This window comes from Equus quagga, unplaced genomic scaffold (assembly GCF_021613505.1).
Source record: "Equus quagga isolate Etosha38 unplaced genomic scaffold, UCLA_HA_Equagga_1.0 146_RagTag, whole genome shotgun sequence".
In the NCBI taxonomy this organism is placed as follows: Eukaryota; Metazoa; Chordata; class Mammalia; order Perissodactyla; family Equidae; genus Equus; species Equus quagga.
The window spans coordinates 3,536,465-3,555,143 of NW_025796728.1; the positions used below are offsets into that span (position 1 = coordinate 3,536,465).

At 42.9% G+C, this 18,679-nt stretch overlaps 1 protein-coding gene across 3 annotated transcripts in view; it reads left to right on the forward strand.

Moving 5' to 3' along the window:
• The first annotated feature begins 201 nt into the window (after positions 1-201).
• CORIN (corin, serine peptidase) overlaps positions 202-18,679 on the forward strand; it is a 210,588-nt gene continuing 192,110 nt past the window's right edge. For 2 of the 3 annotated variants that reach the window (XM_046649906.1, XM_046649904.1), the window contains exon 1: positions 202-594. In XM_046649906.1, the coding sequence (XP_046505862.1) occupies positions 325-594 (270 nt within the window). In that variant the 5' untranslated portion in view covers positions 202-324. The remainder of the gene's footprint in view (positions 595-18,679) is intronic. The other variant, XM_046649907.1, reaches the window with a different exon arrangement.

Below are 18,679 nucleotides of genomic sequence, written 5' to 3' on the forward strand. Positions count from 1 at the left end.
AGATAAGAGTGGACAGGAAAAAAGCGAGACATGTTCTCCTCGAAACAGTCCCCTGCCCTCGCTCGGGAAGAGCGCTACCGCGCAGCCGGGGCCCCGGAGCGGGTAAGATCCACGAATCGCGCTCTGCCGGCAAACAGGTCGAATGACCTCTCGGTCGGGATGAATTCAGGGTCAACCCTTCCTGCCCCCGCCCCCTCTTCCCCTCGGGAGCCACCTTTTTTCCCTGCCGTCGGTGAGAGTCGACTTCCCCAGCCCCGCGCTCAGCCCCCTGCGGCCAGTCCCCCAGCGCACGAGTCGCCCAAGGTCCGGGACCCTCCCAGGGTCATGGGGAGGATTTCCTTTGGCGTTCGAGTCGGGTCGGTCCGGAGACCCCGCTCTCCTTGCCGGGGACGATGCCACGTCTCCTGCAGAGTCCCTCCTCCTCTCGGCGCCCTCTACGCATCAGGTGGACTCGGCGGCGCGAGGGTGCCTGGGGAGGCTGCAGAAGGAGCTGTCGGCACCAGCCCCTCTGGGACCCACGGCTTCCTGTCTGCGCCAGCGTCGCCGACGCCCGGCATCTGGAAGGACTGCGCAGCAGCCTTGCCTGCCCCAGACGTAAGCCTCCTTTCCCAAAGGCGCGCGCCTTGGTCTCCGTCCGGCTTAAAGCCAGGACTCACGCTCGCTTCCCCTGCGGTCGGCTGGTGCCCGGAGATCTTTGGACCATTCTGAGAGTTCGCATCTCAGAACAGGCCCACTTGTAAGGTGCTGGGAACTCCTGCGTCCCCTGCGCGCAAACTTTGTCTCCGGCGCATTCCCTCCTGGGCACATCAGACGCCGGGGACCGGCCGCCGGGGGGCGCAGGTTCTGAGCTGCTCCGGATTTGGCGGGCTCCGATCCTGTCCTTGGAAGGGACAGCGTTGCCCTTCGCTGGGGAGAGGAAAGCTAGGGAAGAGCACCACGGACAGTCCTCCCCGTCCTGAGCCCCCAGGAACCAGGTCTAATTTGCGGCTGCCCTTCTCTCTCGGTGTCAGGAGCTTTCCGGAATCCACTCGTTGCTGTGGCGGGCCCGGCTGCGCGCAGTGGGGGACCAGTGACCGCTCTTTGCGGGCAGGGACGGAGGGCTGCACGGGTTGGAGGAAGGTGGTGTTGTGTCAAATCTTGCTGGGTCTCTTCCCCAGCTCCGGTGGCGGACGCCTCACTCCGGGTGCCACCTGCTTGGGGTCGGTGGATGGCGATGTAGGCGCTTTTTGCACAGCTCGTCATTCCCGGGACCGAACCCTGGTCGTTCCGAGCTGCGAGCTCGTCAGGGAAGCGGCCGGGCTGGGCATTCCCAGGGAAGCTGTCCCAGCAGTTCATAAAGGAGGGCTTTCCTCCTGTGAGAAACTTCTGAGAACAATGCTCTACAAGGACTACGGCGACTTCTATATGCACATATGTAATTTGCATTTTATTTTTTTTTTTGGTAAGGCTATTAACTGACGGAAGTAAAACTGTGCAAAGGAATATCCGACTGCTACCCGAAAGGGAGATAAGTCAGGACTTACTGATCATTATCCAAACACACACATTTTAGCTGAAACTGTTGAAATGAAAGATCCTTGAAAACAATTTTTGGCATAACTCGAAGACAATGAGAAGAAACAGTGCATTTTTTAAAAGTTATAAAACCAATTTTTGTCACTGTCACAACACAACATTCAACAGCTTGTTTGTATTATTTGGTCTCAATAGTTTTGTTGTGTGAAATTAGGCCAAGAATCAGTCCCCAAAGCCCGCTCCTGGGGATTGAGAGGTTAGACTAGATGTCTGTGTAGACATGTGGGAGTGCTGGCCTGGGCAGTCAGGGTTTCCACAGAATCCTTTCCAGGACACCAAGAGTTGCACTAGGATGAACTATTTTTAGAGTTATTTGGGTGTGGAATCACATAAACCTCAAAACCTCAAGATGCTGTAAAGCTTTATTTAGGGGAAAAGGGCTCTTCCCAGAAGGTTCCTTGCAGGATAGGATTACAATACAATGATGAAAGACTCCGTTAACCTTCCAGGAGGTTAAAGAGACAAATAAGAATTGCTTTATTGACCTCATCAAGTATATTTCCAGGCATAGTAAAGCTTTTTAAAAAGGTGCAAAATTACTCCCATCAGAAACCTTCCTCGTAATGCTGCAGAAATCTTAATAGCCATAGCACAGAAGGCAGTGGGGCTTCCACCACAGACCAGCTGTGGTTTTATTTTGATGGGGCCATGTTTCCCGCCATAGCTTCATCTGGATTTTGGCACTTGCTGCTCTATTGCCCTTCTGCATTGCCCTCAGTTCCCCTTCTCCATTGTTGGGGGCCAATGAGAGGTTGGGGAGAAGCTGCGCAGCCCAGTATCTCCAGAGAGTTAGCACCATCTCTCTCTGAAACCTGTATGTTCAAATCTCCATACTGTTAACAAGATACCCTGCTGATCATTTTTTCTCTTTCCCTTACCTCTAGCCTCCCTTGATGACTTAAAGACCGTAGCCTTAGAGTTTCTGAGTGTCTCTACTGTTGGGGGAATGGGAGCACACTTGGACCAGGAAAGCTGTGAAATAGCTATGTTTCAGCTGTGAAACGTTTGCTGAGTGTGTCCCAGGGAGACGGGTTTATTGACTGTGCCACTCTGGCCTTATTAAATTAGTCAACAGGTATGCGTTCATGCATCCTGTTTGCTCCATCACCGTTCTTGGCATTCCACTTTGCCTGACCAAGTGGAAAATGGGGCTGGTTGGCTAAAGGGTACTGACCTGTAGAATACTAGATCCACACTAAGCCCTCAAGTAACCCCCAGACTTACCTGTTCTGCAAAATCTACTCAGACACACACATGTACACACACACACACACCCCTTTCTGGGTTTTAGAGTCTTCAGCGTGGGTGGGAATGGAAGAAACTTCAAGTGAAAGGTGCCATGGATGGTGCCTTGGTGGGTAGAGTATGGATTTTGGTGTCAAAGCTAAATTCAAATCTCTGGCTCTACCCCTAAAAAGCAGCAAGGCCATGGGCAAGTCAACTAATCTTGTTGAACCTTGATTTCCCATCCAGCAAATGGAGATGATGCTACTGACCATCTGTAAGGGGCACTGTGAGGATTAAGGAAATAAATATGTCTCAGAAATACTACACAGAATAGTTGTACATTCTATGAAGTTTCCCTAACATGTGTTTACTTACAGAGCTCGCCCCATCTCAGACTCAATGAGTCTCTGAGGCCTTTCTCCACTGCCAGCCTTCTGTGATTCTGGAGCTGTGCTCTCCAATAGAGTAGCTGCTGGCCACCTGTGGTTATTTAGTTAATGTGGTTATTTAAATTAATCAAAATTAAATCAAATTAAGAATTCAGTTCTTCAGTCTCGCTGGCCACATTTCAAGTGCTCAATAATCACATGCACCGTACTAGACAGTGTAGACAGAACATCTCCTTCATTGCAGAATGTTCTCTTAGACAGATCTAGAGCTTTCTTTTGCTTGAGTGATAATTTAGTGAGACTCTTGGATGATCAAAATTTTCCTGTCCAGCACCTTGCTTTGCTTCTGTTTCTCTCAAGGAGTGGTTTTGTATAGCTGAATCACTTCTGTTTGGTTGAGGTCTTTTACTCTGCCGGGCATTTGTGGAATGGTAAATGAGTGGATTCATTCATAAATCACCCAACAAGTGTGTATTAGTCACAAAGTCCTTGGGAATTCTCCCCTCAGCCTTGACGATTTTGGATAACGTTTTATTGTTTTCCCTTCACGTTGAGCTTTATGACTGATAGTTTTCCTGGTGTTAGAGCAGAAACTCTGATATGATAGAAACTGTGATATAATAACTCTGATATAATAATAGCTCTTCTCTCCCCATATACCTTTATGTGTTGTACCATTTTTCACAAGAATGACAAGACTAGAATACTGGGTTCAATGTTTGGATCAAAATCCACTGAGAGTGTTCAATTTATTCAGATTTGAAACTAATGCTCCACCTCACTCTGTAGGACCCCTTACTGAACTTCTCACCCTTTGACAGACTACATATTGTACTTTTTTTGATTATTTTCTGTCTCCTATTACTCTAAGATATAAGATCCACAGAGACAGAGATTTTTCTATGTTTTTGCTCTTTGTCAGAATAGTGTCTGGGACATAGTGGGTGCTTATTAACTATTTGTCAATAAAAGACTATACAGAGATATATTTGGAACTAGCTAAGATAGATAGATACTGTATTAGTGTCCTAGGGCCGTTGTAACAATTTACCACAAACTGGGTGGCTTAAAACAACTGAGATTTATTCACTCACAGTTCTGGTGGCTACAAGTCCAAAATCAAGATGTCGGCAGGGCCACGTCTCTAGGGAAGAATCCTTCCTTCCCCTGTTTCTAGCTTCTGGTGGTTGCCAGCAATCCTTGGCATTCCTTGGCTTATAGTTGCATCACTCCAATCTCTGCTTCCATAGTCACATGTCTGTCTTCCCTGTTTCTTTGTGTCCTCTCTTCTTATTATAAGGATACCAGTCATATTGGATTTAGGGCTCACCCTAATCCAGTATGACCTCACCCTAACTAATTACAAAGGCTAAGACTCTATTTCCAAGTAAGGTCACATTCTGAGGTTCCACTGGATGTGAATTTGGTGGTGGTGGGGGAGGGGACACTATTCAAGCCAGAACAGATGCATAGATAAGTAATCCTTCCCCTGCCTTGATTCTTTACCCCCCTGGGAGTTTATTCTGTTTCTGGGACTTTGCTAAATCTGCTTTAGAGCAAGTATAGTCCATAATGTTTATTATTCTTACAGACAGACAATCACGGTGCGGTCTGGGAGATTATGTGTGCTTTCCATGTGGGTGTGGAGTATGTGGGATGGCTCACCTTTGGGTTGCTGAATCAGCTGCCCTTTCCTGAGCCTGTCACCATCCCTGTCTCCAGTCTCTACTTCTTTTTCTTTGCTCGAAAGGAGCCCCTGTTGTCCTAGAGCACTGGCTTGTCTATCTGCCTCTCCCTGAGCATTCTGCAACAGTGTTTGCTCAGCTCTGAGCTCTGCTGGAGGGTGCCTGTGAATTATGTTTTCCTCTCAGCCTGCTGGCAGTTGCCCCCATCAGCTCACCTTACAGCAGCTGTTTGAATATTCTCCTGCGGTACATTGCTACATGTCCAAACCATCAGAGCTGGTGGTGACAAGCGCAGTGTCAGTGTTAGATAGGGCTGGTTGGGGATCCAGGGTGGTCCTGTAGGTGATCCATCTTGCCATTCAATATCAGTGCTGAAGCTCTGTAAGCAGCTCGGGAGGACATCTGTGAAGAAGGGCCAGTCAGCCTACAGGCTGGGTTAGGAGTAGGGCAGAAAATACAGGGGTGAGCTGTGAAGACCATTTTGGTGCCACTATTCTGTGCTTAGTCCAGGGCCCCTTTGAGCCTTTAGTTGACAGCATTTGAAGAGTACCTTTTGTTTCCAGTACTTGGGAGAGTTTTAAAGAACAGTCCTTGTGCAACTGTGAAAGTAAATGGTGTCAGTCTCTCCAAAGCCATGAGCATCATTCTGCTAAAGTGTCACAGCAGCATATTAAAGGTTGATAGCACCGGGAAATCTTAACCTGGGGCTCCATGAACCCCATGAGTAGTGGAAAATCTCTATGAACAGTTCAGTGTGAGTTTTTCTGGCTAGGGCACCAGAATACCCCAAGAGTTGAGAGCCATGTGCTAGACCTAAATAACTTCAACTTATGAGAATTCAACTAGACAGCCTGGACAAAAAGACGAACAGAGTTATCCATTTATTCAGCAAAACTTGATGTACCAGGCACAGGACCCGTACTTGGGATACACCAGTGAACTAAACAGATAAAGGTCTGTGCACGTGTGACGCTTAGCTTCTAACTTAGCAGTAAACATGAAGTCAGGAGTCAGGGAAGGGAAATAACTGTTGAAATAGTATGAGTCACTTTGCCTGTCATTCTCTTCAGTGCCCTGGAGTGAAAGCATCAGATAAGAGAAGGGAATCTCTGTTAGTTTAGAGCCCTGGTGCCTTTTTTTTTGTATCCATCTTGCAGTCTTACCTGTGAAGCTGTGTTTAAAGATCCGTGCCTTTTTGTTCCCTAACCTCAAGCCAATTAATCTGGTACTCCACTGATGAGCCTGTTCCATCTCTGGAAAAACTGACCATCAGGGATTTATTGGTAGAAGTTATATTGATCTCCACTGTGGCACTTTCCTAAGGATTTTCAAGGATTATTTTGACTATCTGATTTTTCACCTTTGTGTGCCTATGTCAGAGCCTCATCCTGCAAGCAAGATGCCGCTCCTCTGTAGTGTGGTTTGCAAATCAAGGCTACATTATTTTACTTAGTAGTTTTCGGTCATCCTTTAAAACAATTTTGTCCAAGTTGAACAAAATCAGAAATGGGAGTTCCAGTCTTTATCTGATACTAAATTGCTATGAGACTTTACAGAAGTCAGTTAACCTTTTGGATCCTGGTTTCCTCATGTGTAAAATGAGGTCTTTGTACTAGACACCGTCTAAGGGCCTTGCTAGATCTCGAAGCTGAAATTTTAACATGGCAGAGAAAACGAGCAGCCTGTTGTCCTCTTCTACTTGTTTTCTCTCTCTTCTCTTTCCGACAGTTGAGAAGCACTGCCTGGCTAAGGGGCAGCCTAGAGGACCTGGAAGTCTGCTTCCCTCTTTGTGGATCTTTGCTAATTCTTCTTACAGTGACTTCCTGCCAAAGTGCAAAATTGCCAAGGAAGACCGATCAGAGGAAATCTGATCACCAGAGCCCAGGTTTGCCTGAGGGTAGTTCTCTGGTTTCTGTCAGAACTGAGCATTTCACCTATGCATACAGCTTGTGGGTGGTGGAAGAATGGGGAGAGCCAGTCAATGGAGGCCTTCCAACAGATGGCCCACGATCAAGTTGGGAGCCAGGTACACCTCCGGGTGCAGCCGGGGAGGAGTTTGACACAGGAGAAAAATCCTGTTCCTTAAATAACTAGCAGGATGGACACCCCTCTGCATTCAGTTAGGAAATAAAAAATAATAAAAATGTGTTCAGAGTAGCAAAGGAACAAAATTTTCAGGTAAAGAGGGAGAATTCTGGGATCTCTGAAATTTAGGAAGTTTGGATATGAAATAATTCAGAAAGTAGAGTGAGCTTGCTGAAATCATTAAAGCCAAACCAGGAAATAAACTTCAGGCAGCCCTGGGCACTGAGGCCTGCAGACCTGGCTGGGGTTCTTGCTCATCACTTATTAGCTGGGTGCTCCTCCAGCAAGTAAATTTCCCTTAGGCTCAGTTTCCTTCTCTGCAAAATGGTAACAATATCCCTTTTATAGGATTGTGATGGAAGATTCAGTGAAATAATGCTTTATAAAAGTGCTTTGTAAGAATACAAGTTGCTAGATAAACGTGGGCTTTTTTTTTTTTTTGGTTACTGTTTTCCAGTGGAGAATTTAGTTGTGCGTGTCCCTACATAATATCCTTCTTGATTTGAAATCTCAATTCTATGTAGTCGGTTGCTCTCCCTAGAGAAGGTTGAAAGAAGAAATATTGCTTTCAAAGGCTAGGCTTTCTTATAAGCATGAGCAAGACAAAAATAGGACAATTGAAATTTTTTTTTTTTTAAAGATTTTATTTTTCCTTTTTCTCCCCAAAGCCCCCCAGTACATAGTTGTGTATTCTTCGTTGTGGGTCCTTCTAGTTGTGGCATGTGGGACGCTGCCTCAGCGTGGTTTGATGAGCAGTGCCATGTCCGCGCCCAGGATTCGAACCAACGAAAGCCCAGGATTTGAACCAACGAAACACTGGGCCGCCTGCAGTGGAGCGCGCAAACTTAACCACTCGGCCACGGGGCCAGCCCCAGGACAATTGAAATTTAACATCATCCTGCTTCCTTTGTGGTCTATAGCAGCACTGCCCAATAGAAATATAATATTGGCCACATGTATAATTTAAAACTGTCTAGTAGCTACATTTGAAAAAGCAAAAAAGAAATAGATTAATTTTAATAATATATTTTATATTACTCACTATATCCAAGATTTTATCATTTTAAGATGGAACCAATATAAAAATTATTAATGAAATATATTACCTTATTTTTTCCATAATAAGTCTTCAAATTTCAATACTCTTACAGTACATCTGAATTCAATGGGTTGCATTTCAAGCGCTCAATAACCACATGTGGCTAGTGTCTAGTGTATTGGATAGTACAGGGCCATCTGGAGGTTGAATGATGGCTCCTCAAATATATCCATGTTCCAATCCCTGGGACCTGTGAATGCCACCTTATATGGCAAAAGGGACTTTGCAGGTGTGATTAGTTAAGATTTTGAGATGGGGAGATTATTGTGGACTATCTGGGAGGACCTGATGTAATCACAATGTCCTTATAAGAGGAAGGTGGGAGGGTCGGAGTCAGAGGAAAAGGCAATGAGATGATGGATGTAGAGATTGCAGAGATGTACTTTCAAGATGCGGGAAGGGCCACTAGCCAAGAAATACAGACAGGCAGCCACTAACCTGAAAAAGGCAAGGAAACAGATCCTCCCCTCAGAGCCTTCAGAAGGAAGCCGCCCTGACGACGTCTTGACTTCAGCTCAGTGAAACTGATTTCAGACTTCCGACCTCCAGAATTACAAGAGAATAAATTTGTGTTGTTGTGATCCACTATGGTAATTTGTTACAGCAGCTGTAGGAAACTAATTCATTGCGAATACTCTAATATTAACATCATTTCCAAGACTGTTTTGAGAGGGTGTTCCCCTGGCTACATCATCTTAGACAATTGCAGTTGGCTTCATCCCAGCTTGGCCTAAGGTACCCATGTCCAGTCGTTCCTAGGGTTGGTGTGCATCACTGCCATCCTTGCTGAGCACTGGGATCTGTTTCCTACTCTGACTCGATCGCAGCCTTTGATAGCAAAACTCAGCTGGTGTCTTATCACTGCCCTTGAGGATGAACAGGGGAGAAAGGTTTTTCACATTAGGGCACAGTACATAGGGGAAAAAAGGTTTAGAAAAGATTACAGTTTCCCTACTATCTGCTCAATGTTGTCATAAATCTGAAAATGTGCTAAAACATAATGTCTACTAATTTTTTAAAAATGTGCTCTATGTGGGTTTGGTAAGGATAAAGTTTCACTCTTATACCTTTATCTATGAATGGTAGTGAATGTATGATGAGGCCAGTAATTCTCAAAGTTTAGTGTGCATGAGAATCACCTGGAGGGCCTAAAATAACACAGATGTTACCTAACCAGGTTCGTTTTTGCCGGCTGCCGGGAAGGCCAAACACCAAGCCAAGGAGATTGCAGCAGAGAGGGGGTTTTAATTACAAGGCAGCCAGGGGAGGAAGAGAGAGCCTGAGTCTCAAATCCACTTCCCTGAAAATAGGGACTCAGGGATGTTTATGAGGTAGGGGGGCAAGGTGATCTGAAATGTGGAGATAGATGATTGGAGGTGAGGAAAGGTGAGGTAATTGATGATCTGCGCAAGCGTGGTTGGACTTCACGGCCCTTCATAGGATGCGTGTTCACAAATTGGTGGCATTAGCATGACCTGAGGGTGGAGTTTTTAGCCTCTTGACATCAAAAGGTCACTTATCATAGGAACTTCTGCATGGGCCCAGTTGATGGGTTGGTGGTCTCAACTGGCCTGAAATAGACAAGGGCTTCTAACTCCTGAAAAACAGCTCAAACACCCACTACCATGGTAATCCAGTCTCTAGGGAGATGTCATCTATAGGAACCTAGTGGGAGTCATATTGCCTAAACAGCACAGTTAACAACGGGTGGGTAAACAGCTAAATGCTATAATCACCAATTGCAAAAAGGAAAAAAACTTTAGTTCCTAGCTACTTAATCATCAATGGCTAACTTTGCCAGTTTCACAGAGCGCTGCGTCCCACCGCCAGTTTCTAACTTAGTAGGTCTGGGGTGGGGCCCAAGAATTTGTCTTTCTAACAAGTTCCAGGTGATGCAAATGCAGCAGGCAGGCAGGTGGGCAGGTAGGTATTGGGAGAGCCCCTCTGAATACCTGGCCTGCAGAAGGGACTCCCAGGTCTTGTCTCCACTGGGAGGGTGCAGCCCTATCGCTGGGAAGACCCACAGGCTGGCCTTCCCTCCCCCACCAGGGCACACACAGACTCCTCTCCCAACAACAAGCTCAGCGGTCGTTGCTAAGGCACTCGAGTCCACACCGATCCTCTTGCTTGGCTCTGTTTTGTGTCTCCCACCCTGAGGTCTAAAGTGGATGACAATCCTGAGATCCCCGAGTCTCAGCTAAAAATACCTCATTTGCCACAGGCCAGCTGACTTCTCAGATATCCCAGCTGGAGTGAATCCCCCAGACCTGGGGCTGCCCCAGTGGAAAGTCTATAAGCAGAAAATAGCGGGTTAAAAATAGCCCTGGGGAGGCCCCTCAAAGCTCTCACACCCAGCTGCCCACTTGGGGTGACCAGTTCCGGGTGTGGGGGTGGAGGTGGGAGGATCAAGCCAGGAATGGCTAAAGGACAGCCCAGCTGTGTCCAGTTTCATTGTGTAGAAGACAAGACAAACTTCAGAGACTAGCTCCCTCTCTTCCTGGGTCTTTGTGGTTTTTTAACATAATTTCTATGCTTGGTAACTATAGTCCTAAACCTGGCCTATGGTGATTTATTTTTATTCTGCTTTCTTCTGCATAACAATAAAGCTGAGCTTCCCAAACTTCTGAACTATAAGCGTTTCCAAAGGTGTCCTTGGTGAGAAATGAAGTGGCTCCCTGGAAGGACCTACAAGAGCTGTGTTGTATGTGCCGTCATCCATGGTCTGGGTCACCTTGTGACAACCTCAGCTCGTGTACTTGACTCTCTCCTAATCGCACCAACAGTTTCCCTCTATTATCTGAATGTCAGTAAGAGGAACAAAAATGCTCTCTGGATAAGAAATATATATTCCTATCTAACAATACTCTCCAAGCATTTTGTGTCAGAAACTCCTAAAAGCGGGCAACTTTCCCCTTCTTCCTTGAAAAGAGCTTTCCCAACAGTTGAGAAATATCTTCTTTTCAGAAAAACTGGTTATTCTCCCTAATGGAAGTAAACAAAACGCATGGGATACTTTAATTTTTTAATTAAAATAAAAATATTTTAATTTATCACTTTTTTAATTTTTAAAAGCAGGCTTTTCTTTTAAAATGTTGTTTCTCCACTCATTTCTCAAAGACAAAGGAAAAATATAACAAATTATCCAACTTGGCCTTTTTACCCTTAATAAAGTATTGAATGCTCTGCAGTGAGGTCTGGAAATAGTTCAACTCTGATAGGAAGTAATGAATGCAGAGCTTCTGTGATGGTCTGGCTGCTCTAGCATAAAACATTAAACAGGACCCATGCACTCACAACCTACTGACTTAAAAATAGCTGAGGAGGCTGAAGCATCCAGATCTTGTCCTTTTATTCCTCTTAAATTTATATGGGTTCTAAGTGAAAAAAGGAATAACACTGATTGCTTTCTATAGACTTCAAATCTTTGGTTGGATTTTCCATTTCCTCACCCCTTGATGAACAACCGAGTCCTGAATTTGTTCAGTGGGCAGAGAAGGCCGGTTCTGAGGTGCCTGGAGGAGCAGCACAGTGGCCTGGAGCCTGCAGGGTGAGCAGAGCATCCGATGGAGGGGTGGCTAGCAGGACGTGTCAGAACCCAAGTAGGGTAAGGAGGCTGTTTGTGGGGTTGGCCTAGGATGCCAGTTCAGAGCCTGAGCAGGAGGAGGAAGGCATCCGCTTGAGGGGAGTCCCGGGCAGGATGTGGGAGCTCGGACAGGATGAGCCAGGCCCCCATGTGGGAGATGCGGCTGGGACAATGGGAGATTCCTTACAGACTAGGGGACTGATCCATTAACTAAGAATAAGCCAAGTTTCTTGCTGTTGGAAAAAGGTTTCTTGCTGTTTCTATATCTATAAAGATATAGAAAGGTGGAAAACTAGATCCAGAACCCTATGATATGGGATTGGACTTGCAGACAGGGTTGTAAATGTATGTTTTCAACGTATTAAGATAGATATAGAAATAAATATAGATGTAAAAGTGTGTATGTGTAGACACAGGTGAGTGCACACACTATATAAATACAGTTCCCCTCTAGCTCTGCCTGCTGAGAGAGACTGGAAACAGCCACAACCTAAGGGCAATGAATACCAAGGGACACCCAGATCTTGGTTTTTAAATACCATTTTCCACCAAAGAAACTAGGCTTCTTGGAGAAATGGCTGATTCCAAGGGTGAGGCAAGGAAAGTACAAAATGAGTCTGAAACATCTTGTTCCAGAAAGCTAGGAAGTCCTCAAAGAATGATGGGTGTATGTTCAAAGGACACAGAGGCCAGCTTGAAGGGGCTCTCACTGGCAAGTGGAGGGCAATTTGAGCATAAAAATAAATAATGATGGTAACAGAGTATAAGCCATTGAATAAAACAGGAAATCAAGGGTCCATGCATATGTCAATAAATAAGGATAAACTAGAAGTTTGAAGGGATGGGATATTTACATAATTTCAATACCTCACCACAAAGTGCTTATTGATCACACAGGTGTGGAGGGAGGAGGAGAGGAATATTGCAGTAGGGAGAGGTGGCAGACACTGTCTTTGTCACGTGATTGATGTGATTATCATTAAAGGCTGATAGGATGCAATGAGAAGAATGTAGTAACACTTTTGTGCCACTATTTCTGCTAAAGATGTCTGAATTTAATCTGAAACCACAATTAAGGAACATTCTACAAAATAACGGGCCTGTAATTTACAGAAGTGTCGACATCACGGAAGTCAAGGGAAGACTGAAGGAGACTAAAGAGACATGAAAATTAAGTATCATATGTGGTTCTAAATTAGACTCTTTTGGTATAAGGGGTGTTATTGGGACAACTAGCCAAACTCGAGTAGGTTCTGAGAATTAGACGGTAGCAGTATATCAGTATAATTTCCTGGTTTTGATGGCTGTCTTGTGGTTATGTAGGAGAATGTCCTTGTTTGTAGGAAATACCCACTAACATATTCCAGAGTGATAAGGCATTCAATTAACAACTTAGTATCAGATGGTTCAGAAAAAAAGTTCTTTGTATTGTACTTCCAACTTTTCTATAAATATGTGGTTGTTTCCAATTTTTTTAAAAAGTAAATAAATTTTGTTTTATAATTTCAGGAGTTTTTTTTACTTTTATGTTTGTATCTACTCTAAGACATTCTTATTTGTAATCTTTGTAATCATGGCAACCTTTTTTTTAAAAAGCAATTTAGAAGGCTGTTAATATACAATTTAATGTTGTATTTCCAAAAGGAAAGTTTTTTTCTAACTTCTTCAACTGAAAACAGGATTATTAATAATCAATAATTCACAGTCATAATTCTTAGTTGCATTTTTTTTTTGGAAAGGATAAAAGTCAATACATCAAGGTTAGGCAATTATTAAATATTTAAAAAATATCTTTTTCATTATTTTAGTCTGTCTTAATTTGGATCCAGGGGTTTGCCTTTTCATAAGCATATTAGATACATACATAACATTGTACATATTTTAAAACATTTATCATTTATAAGTTTGGTTTTCTTTCAAAGCGCAGACAACTTCAGCACTGGAAAGAAACTCAAGAGAATTGACAGGTGTTATTCTTTGTGAAATACTGTATTATGATTTTTAAAATGTTTTATTACTTGGGAATACTAACTGTGGAAAGATGTCAAAACAAAATTAAAAAATATGATGGATGGACCAATGAGATCTATACTCTCAAAAGCCTTCTTTTCCTTTTATTATCAACTTCTTATAATTTTTGGAAATGTGATTCTCAGTACTTTGGGGTCTCTGATCATAAATATTAAACATTCAGCACAGTTTATACTGTAAATATGTATTATATTAAAGAACATTTGAAACCATTAGTGGACAGAAGCTTGGAAGGTAAACTATTTAATTATGGCTGAAATCATAATTCTAGTAGTTCAATTTTGAGTGCTTATTGGTAAATATTCGTTAATATTCCTTGTCACTGAAGTATTTTCAATAGACTGGTCTCTGTTGTAGTTGAGTTGAACATACTAGGTTTTAATAAAAAGATGGAAGTTGGTTTTATAAGTTCATTTTTCACATTACCGCAAATTATTTACCCAGTACTTACTCTTTTAGGACTTACTGAAATTGTAATTAAATGAATGTTTATATAACTATTTACTCTCTTTCTCTACTGATAGATTGTATGTTCCATGAATATTATTCTCAGGAGCTGCTTGGCATAGGTTCAGTCTTCGAGGCATGGTTTCCTAATTGTTCTTGCAGTGAACTGTCTATCTGTAGCTTTAAGAAGGCAGTGTCCGGTCCTGTTCAGTAATTTCCCAGTCCTTGCCTCCTTGGAGGCAGTCAATTCATTTGTTCTTTGAGATCTTGCCCCTCCTCCTTTGTTTGATTTCTTTGGGTTCCAGCCATACATTATTATCTAGCAGCCACCAAAAACATCTCTCCCTTTCTAATAGCCTCTTTGAGAGTATTAAATCTGGTGCAACTCTTTGCCCTCCTCCATCTGTCTGTCTAGACCTTCAGAGTCACATTTTCTTCTTCCTATCTGCTCTGCCTATCAGCTCAAAGCTCAGCCTTCCTCTTAAGGAAATCGATCTCTTCCTCCAGCTTCACCAGTTTGCTGTTTTGAAAATAAGACTGATGTATGATTTTCAAACCATTCCACGTCTTCTCTGACTTCCTGAGTTAAACTGATTCTATCAAGATGGAATGTTCAATGCATGGGCCTTTTAAATTGCCTTTTTAGCCTTGCACTTGCAATAATTTTACTGAATTGTGTTCCTGTTTCACCTCAAGGAGATGTACTACACTATGATAAAGCTGTCCATTCATTTTTTTTGAGGAAGATTTGCCCTGAGCTAACATCTGTTACCAATCCTCCTCTATTTTGTACGTGGGTTGCTGCCACAGCACAATGGCTGATGAGTGTTGTAGGTCCATACCCGGGAACTGAACCTGGGCCACCAAAGTTGAGTGCGCTAAGCTTAACCAGTAGGCCATGGAACTGGCCCCTGTCCATTCTTTTTTTTGTTTTGAAAAAGAATCTGCCACCTTTCTCTGACTGAATCCATGAATTAGGTTTCTAAAATCTAAAGTCATGATCAGAGGTTATTTAATTAACAAATCCAGAGTGAATTAGGACCATATAATGGAGGACAGCTGAAACTTATGAACAAGCCTCATGCATCTGAGGTGTTGGCACCTCCACTTGTTGATTTCTTTCCATGGGCCTGAATGCAATTTAAAACAACATAATAAAGAATGGAATTTGGGGCAACCTTTCTTTAATACCTGTTCTAAGACTGACACAAATAATCAAGTCTAGAAATTCATGTCTGCTCCTGGAGAGCTAAAAGATCTCAGCTGTTTTGTGGTTTTCAGGCAGCATTTTGTTCTGCTCACCTCCAGGACCTACAAAGCTTTGATCCTACCTCAGCCTTAACTTGAATCACTGGACCAAGCTACACTTGTGTAGCTTGGGGACAGAGGCTGCATAGATTGCCCAAAGTCTAAAATGTACTTTGTTCCAGAGACTACATGGACCACGCTTGGTACAGGTCCCTCAAAGCTTTAAGCTCATGCCCTTCCTGCCCTAGAAATAATCACTGTTGTGTATTTTTCTTCCCAAATACGGCTCCTAACTCTTCCTGAAGATTCCTGGTTCAATGTAGTAGGTGTTAGGTTTTGCAGGACCTAATAAATTATGCCTCTCCTCTTTGATTGATGTTGACATTAAAATTCTGTGTTCTTTTATGTGCCATATAGAGTGATGGTCACAATGAAAAGGCACAATGTTTGATCTCAGAAAATATACCATCTCTTTGTAGAGAAAAGGCATAAACTCTCAGTGTTTACTCAAAGACCTAATGTTAGTTAATGCCTGGAGAAGGTGGGAACAGTTTGCTTACTTAGAACTGTGCCTTACGTCCAGATCGTAGAGCCGACCATGCAGTATGTGTTTAATAGATGCTTGCTGAATAGGCTAAGTGCTTCTCAACCAGGAAAGGGGGTGCCCTGGGGGACATTTGGAAATATGGAGGACTTCTTGTGGGTCACGATGCCTGGGTTGGGGGAGAGTTACTGCTGGCACTTCTTAGGTGATGCCTAGGGATGCCAAATGTCCTAGAGAATCCTGTCAGTGAAAAGCTGTCCTGCTCTAAATGTCAATTACGTTGCTTCCCTTTGGCCTTGCTCCTCCCTCAACCAACACACACACATACTTTGAGACCCATGGGAATGAATGCTCAAGAAATACTGTTGTTTCATCTTGGTGCAAAAGTAAGAATTTCTCTTTCTTTCTGACCATGCCCTCGTTCCCTCTGCCCCTATGGTTGACTTGTGTTAGTCCTTTCTACATATCTGCATTACTGTCCTTCACAGGGTTTTAAGTTGCCCATGAAGTTGTGTATCTCCTGGGAGGGAGGTTGTCAATCCCAGAGGGCAGGGACTGTCTTTCTTATCTTTATATTCCCGTCTCCCAGCTGTGCACAGAATAGGTGCTAAATAAGCATGAGAGGAATACACCAAATTAGTGAGATTATAACATGTACCATAGACATGTTTTGTAATGGAACTTCAACTCAGAACTTCTCTGTATTTTCCAACTAGAATATTCATGAAATATAGGAAAACATGATGAACGTAAAGTTTGGAATGCATCCTTTTGCTCCAGGTATTCAGAAAGAAATTGCTGCTTCATCTAACATGTAAAATCCTTATTGTCCTTCTTTTACTGCAGGATTCCCTTCAGCAGGTAAGTTCAGTAGGTTAACTGTTTTCAACATCTGTTTATGCTTTACTTTGCATTGAAATGCCTGAAATGGATTGTTGTAGAGCATAAAATCCATTTTGTCTTGTATGCATTTCCTGATTATTTTCAGCTGTAGAAAGTCAATATTTTTGTTCTCTACTCACTTTGCCAATCTGTTTCAATTTCTAAAAGTCAGAACATTTCCATTGTTATAGGATCAGCGAGTCAATTAGGTGTCTAAGATTTGCACAAATTCAACAGCTTCCTTTGTGCTGCATGAAAAATAGGTTTGGCTTCATTTGGCAATACGTTAGGCTTCTCTGGGTTTAGCCATAGCTTCCTTAGAAATGCCGTAACTTATAATCAGGATGTGAAACTTAAAACACTTTTATGAATAAATGTCAAATATTTAATTTCCTGACGGATGGATAACCCAACCCTCCTTTTTTCCCCTATAGCCTCCATTGTTTCCAAAAAAATATAGTGAAAGAATGACCTTTAAGACTCTTCAATCTATGCAGAAAGAGTTCTGATATTGTATCAGCTTTAAAAGGAATCTTTTATTACTTTAACATTTGTATCTGCCATAAAATGATAACATTGACATGTTTGAGATTGGGAGCAAAGTCATCTTGAAACAGGACACAGGGTCCTATTTGTCCGTCTTGTCTAGATATGGAGTTGCCTGCTGTTTCTTGCCAAGATCATCTCCCGTAACTGTCACAGAAATGTGACCTTCCCACCTTGCTCTGAAGAAAATGCAGTTTCCTTAAAAGTTTCTCCTTTTGCCTCTGAAGACATCTCACGTGAATAAAGATTATAACTTTCCTCTAGGGAGACTGAATTGAGCAAACTCCATGTTATGCATTCAAGAGAGAAATCAGGACTCTTACAACTTTTTGAACTTGAAAAAAACATTATTATTATTATTATTTTTAATTTTCTTTTGCTTTACCAATTTCAGTTTATTTTTGGAATATTTGTGGTTGGAGCAAGACATTCATTTTCTATGCCTTATTTGCAGATATGGAAGTATGGTTAGGACAGGGTGATGACTTTATAAGGTCACCTAGATTGTCAGTGGTGGAGACAATATTGTACAAGTTGCCTCTGAAACATTCCAATCTTCTCTCTCATATGTCAGACTTCAGCTAAACAATGCTACCCTCAAAATGAAACGCTCAAGTGATACACTGCCTGGGGACTGGATTATTATTATCTGGTCTCCGCAACGGGAAAAATATTTTGTCGGTATTTAGTCTCCATACTGAAATCCATCCTGGGATGTGTGAATGTGAAGCTTAGGGAAGGACTATCTGGTGCTGTTGTTATGATGTTAATTTTCAAAGGAGAAAATGTGGGCCGAGTTGGCTTGCAGAACCATGTGTTCTGGTGTGAATTGAAAAATTTCGTTTTGAGAGAGTGCATGAGTTATTTGAACTTTGTCTGCTTCAATTAAATGCCAGAACATGGGATGAAAAGACTTACTGAAAAGCAGATGCCTGTTCTTCACGCCTCTTGGGATGTTAGAAGCAGACATCACAATGAGAGACATTTGGGTTTGGCATAGTTCACTGATGGATGGTTTTGGAGGCATTTTGCTTATTGGTAGAATGGGAGGTAATATTATGGAGAATTGGCAGATGCCTGGTTTGAGAAGTATCTAAATCATTGATCTCTCATTCCGTAAAATCTACTTTTAATTCATGTGGGGAATGCTTTCACAGTTCATTGAGAACAGAGAGGAAAACATCTAGCACTGGCAGATTATCTTCTTAAATAAGTGGGTAACAATTGGCTCGTCTTTTGCTCAGTGGACAGAGTGGAGGCGAGTTGGAGAAGCTCCATCTTAACACTGAAAAAACAATTCATATCACATTTTGGAGTGATGGTTGTGCAGGACAGTGT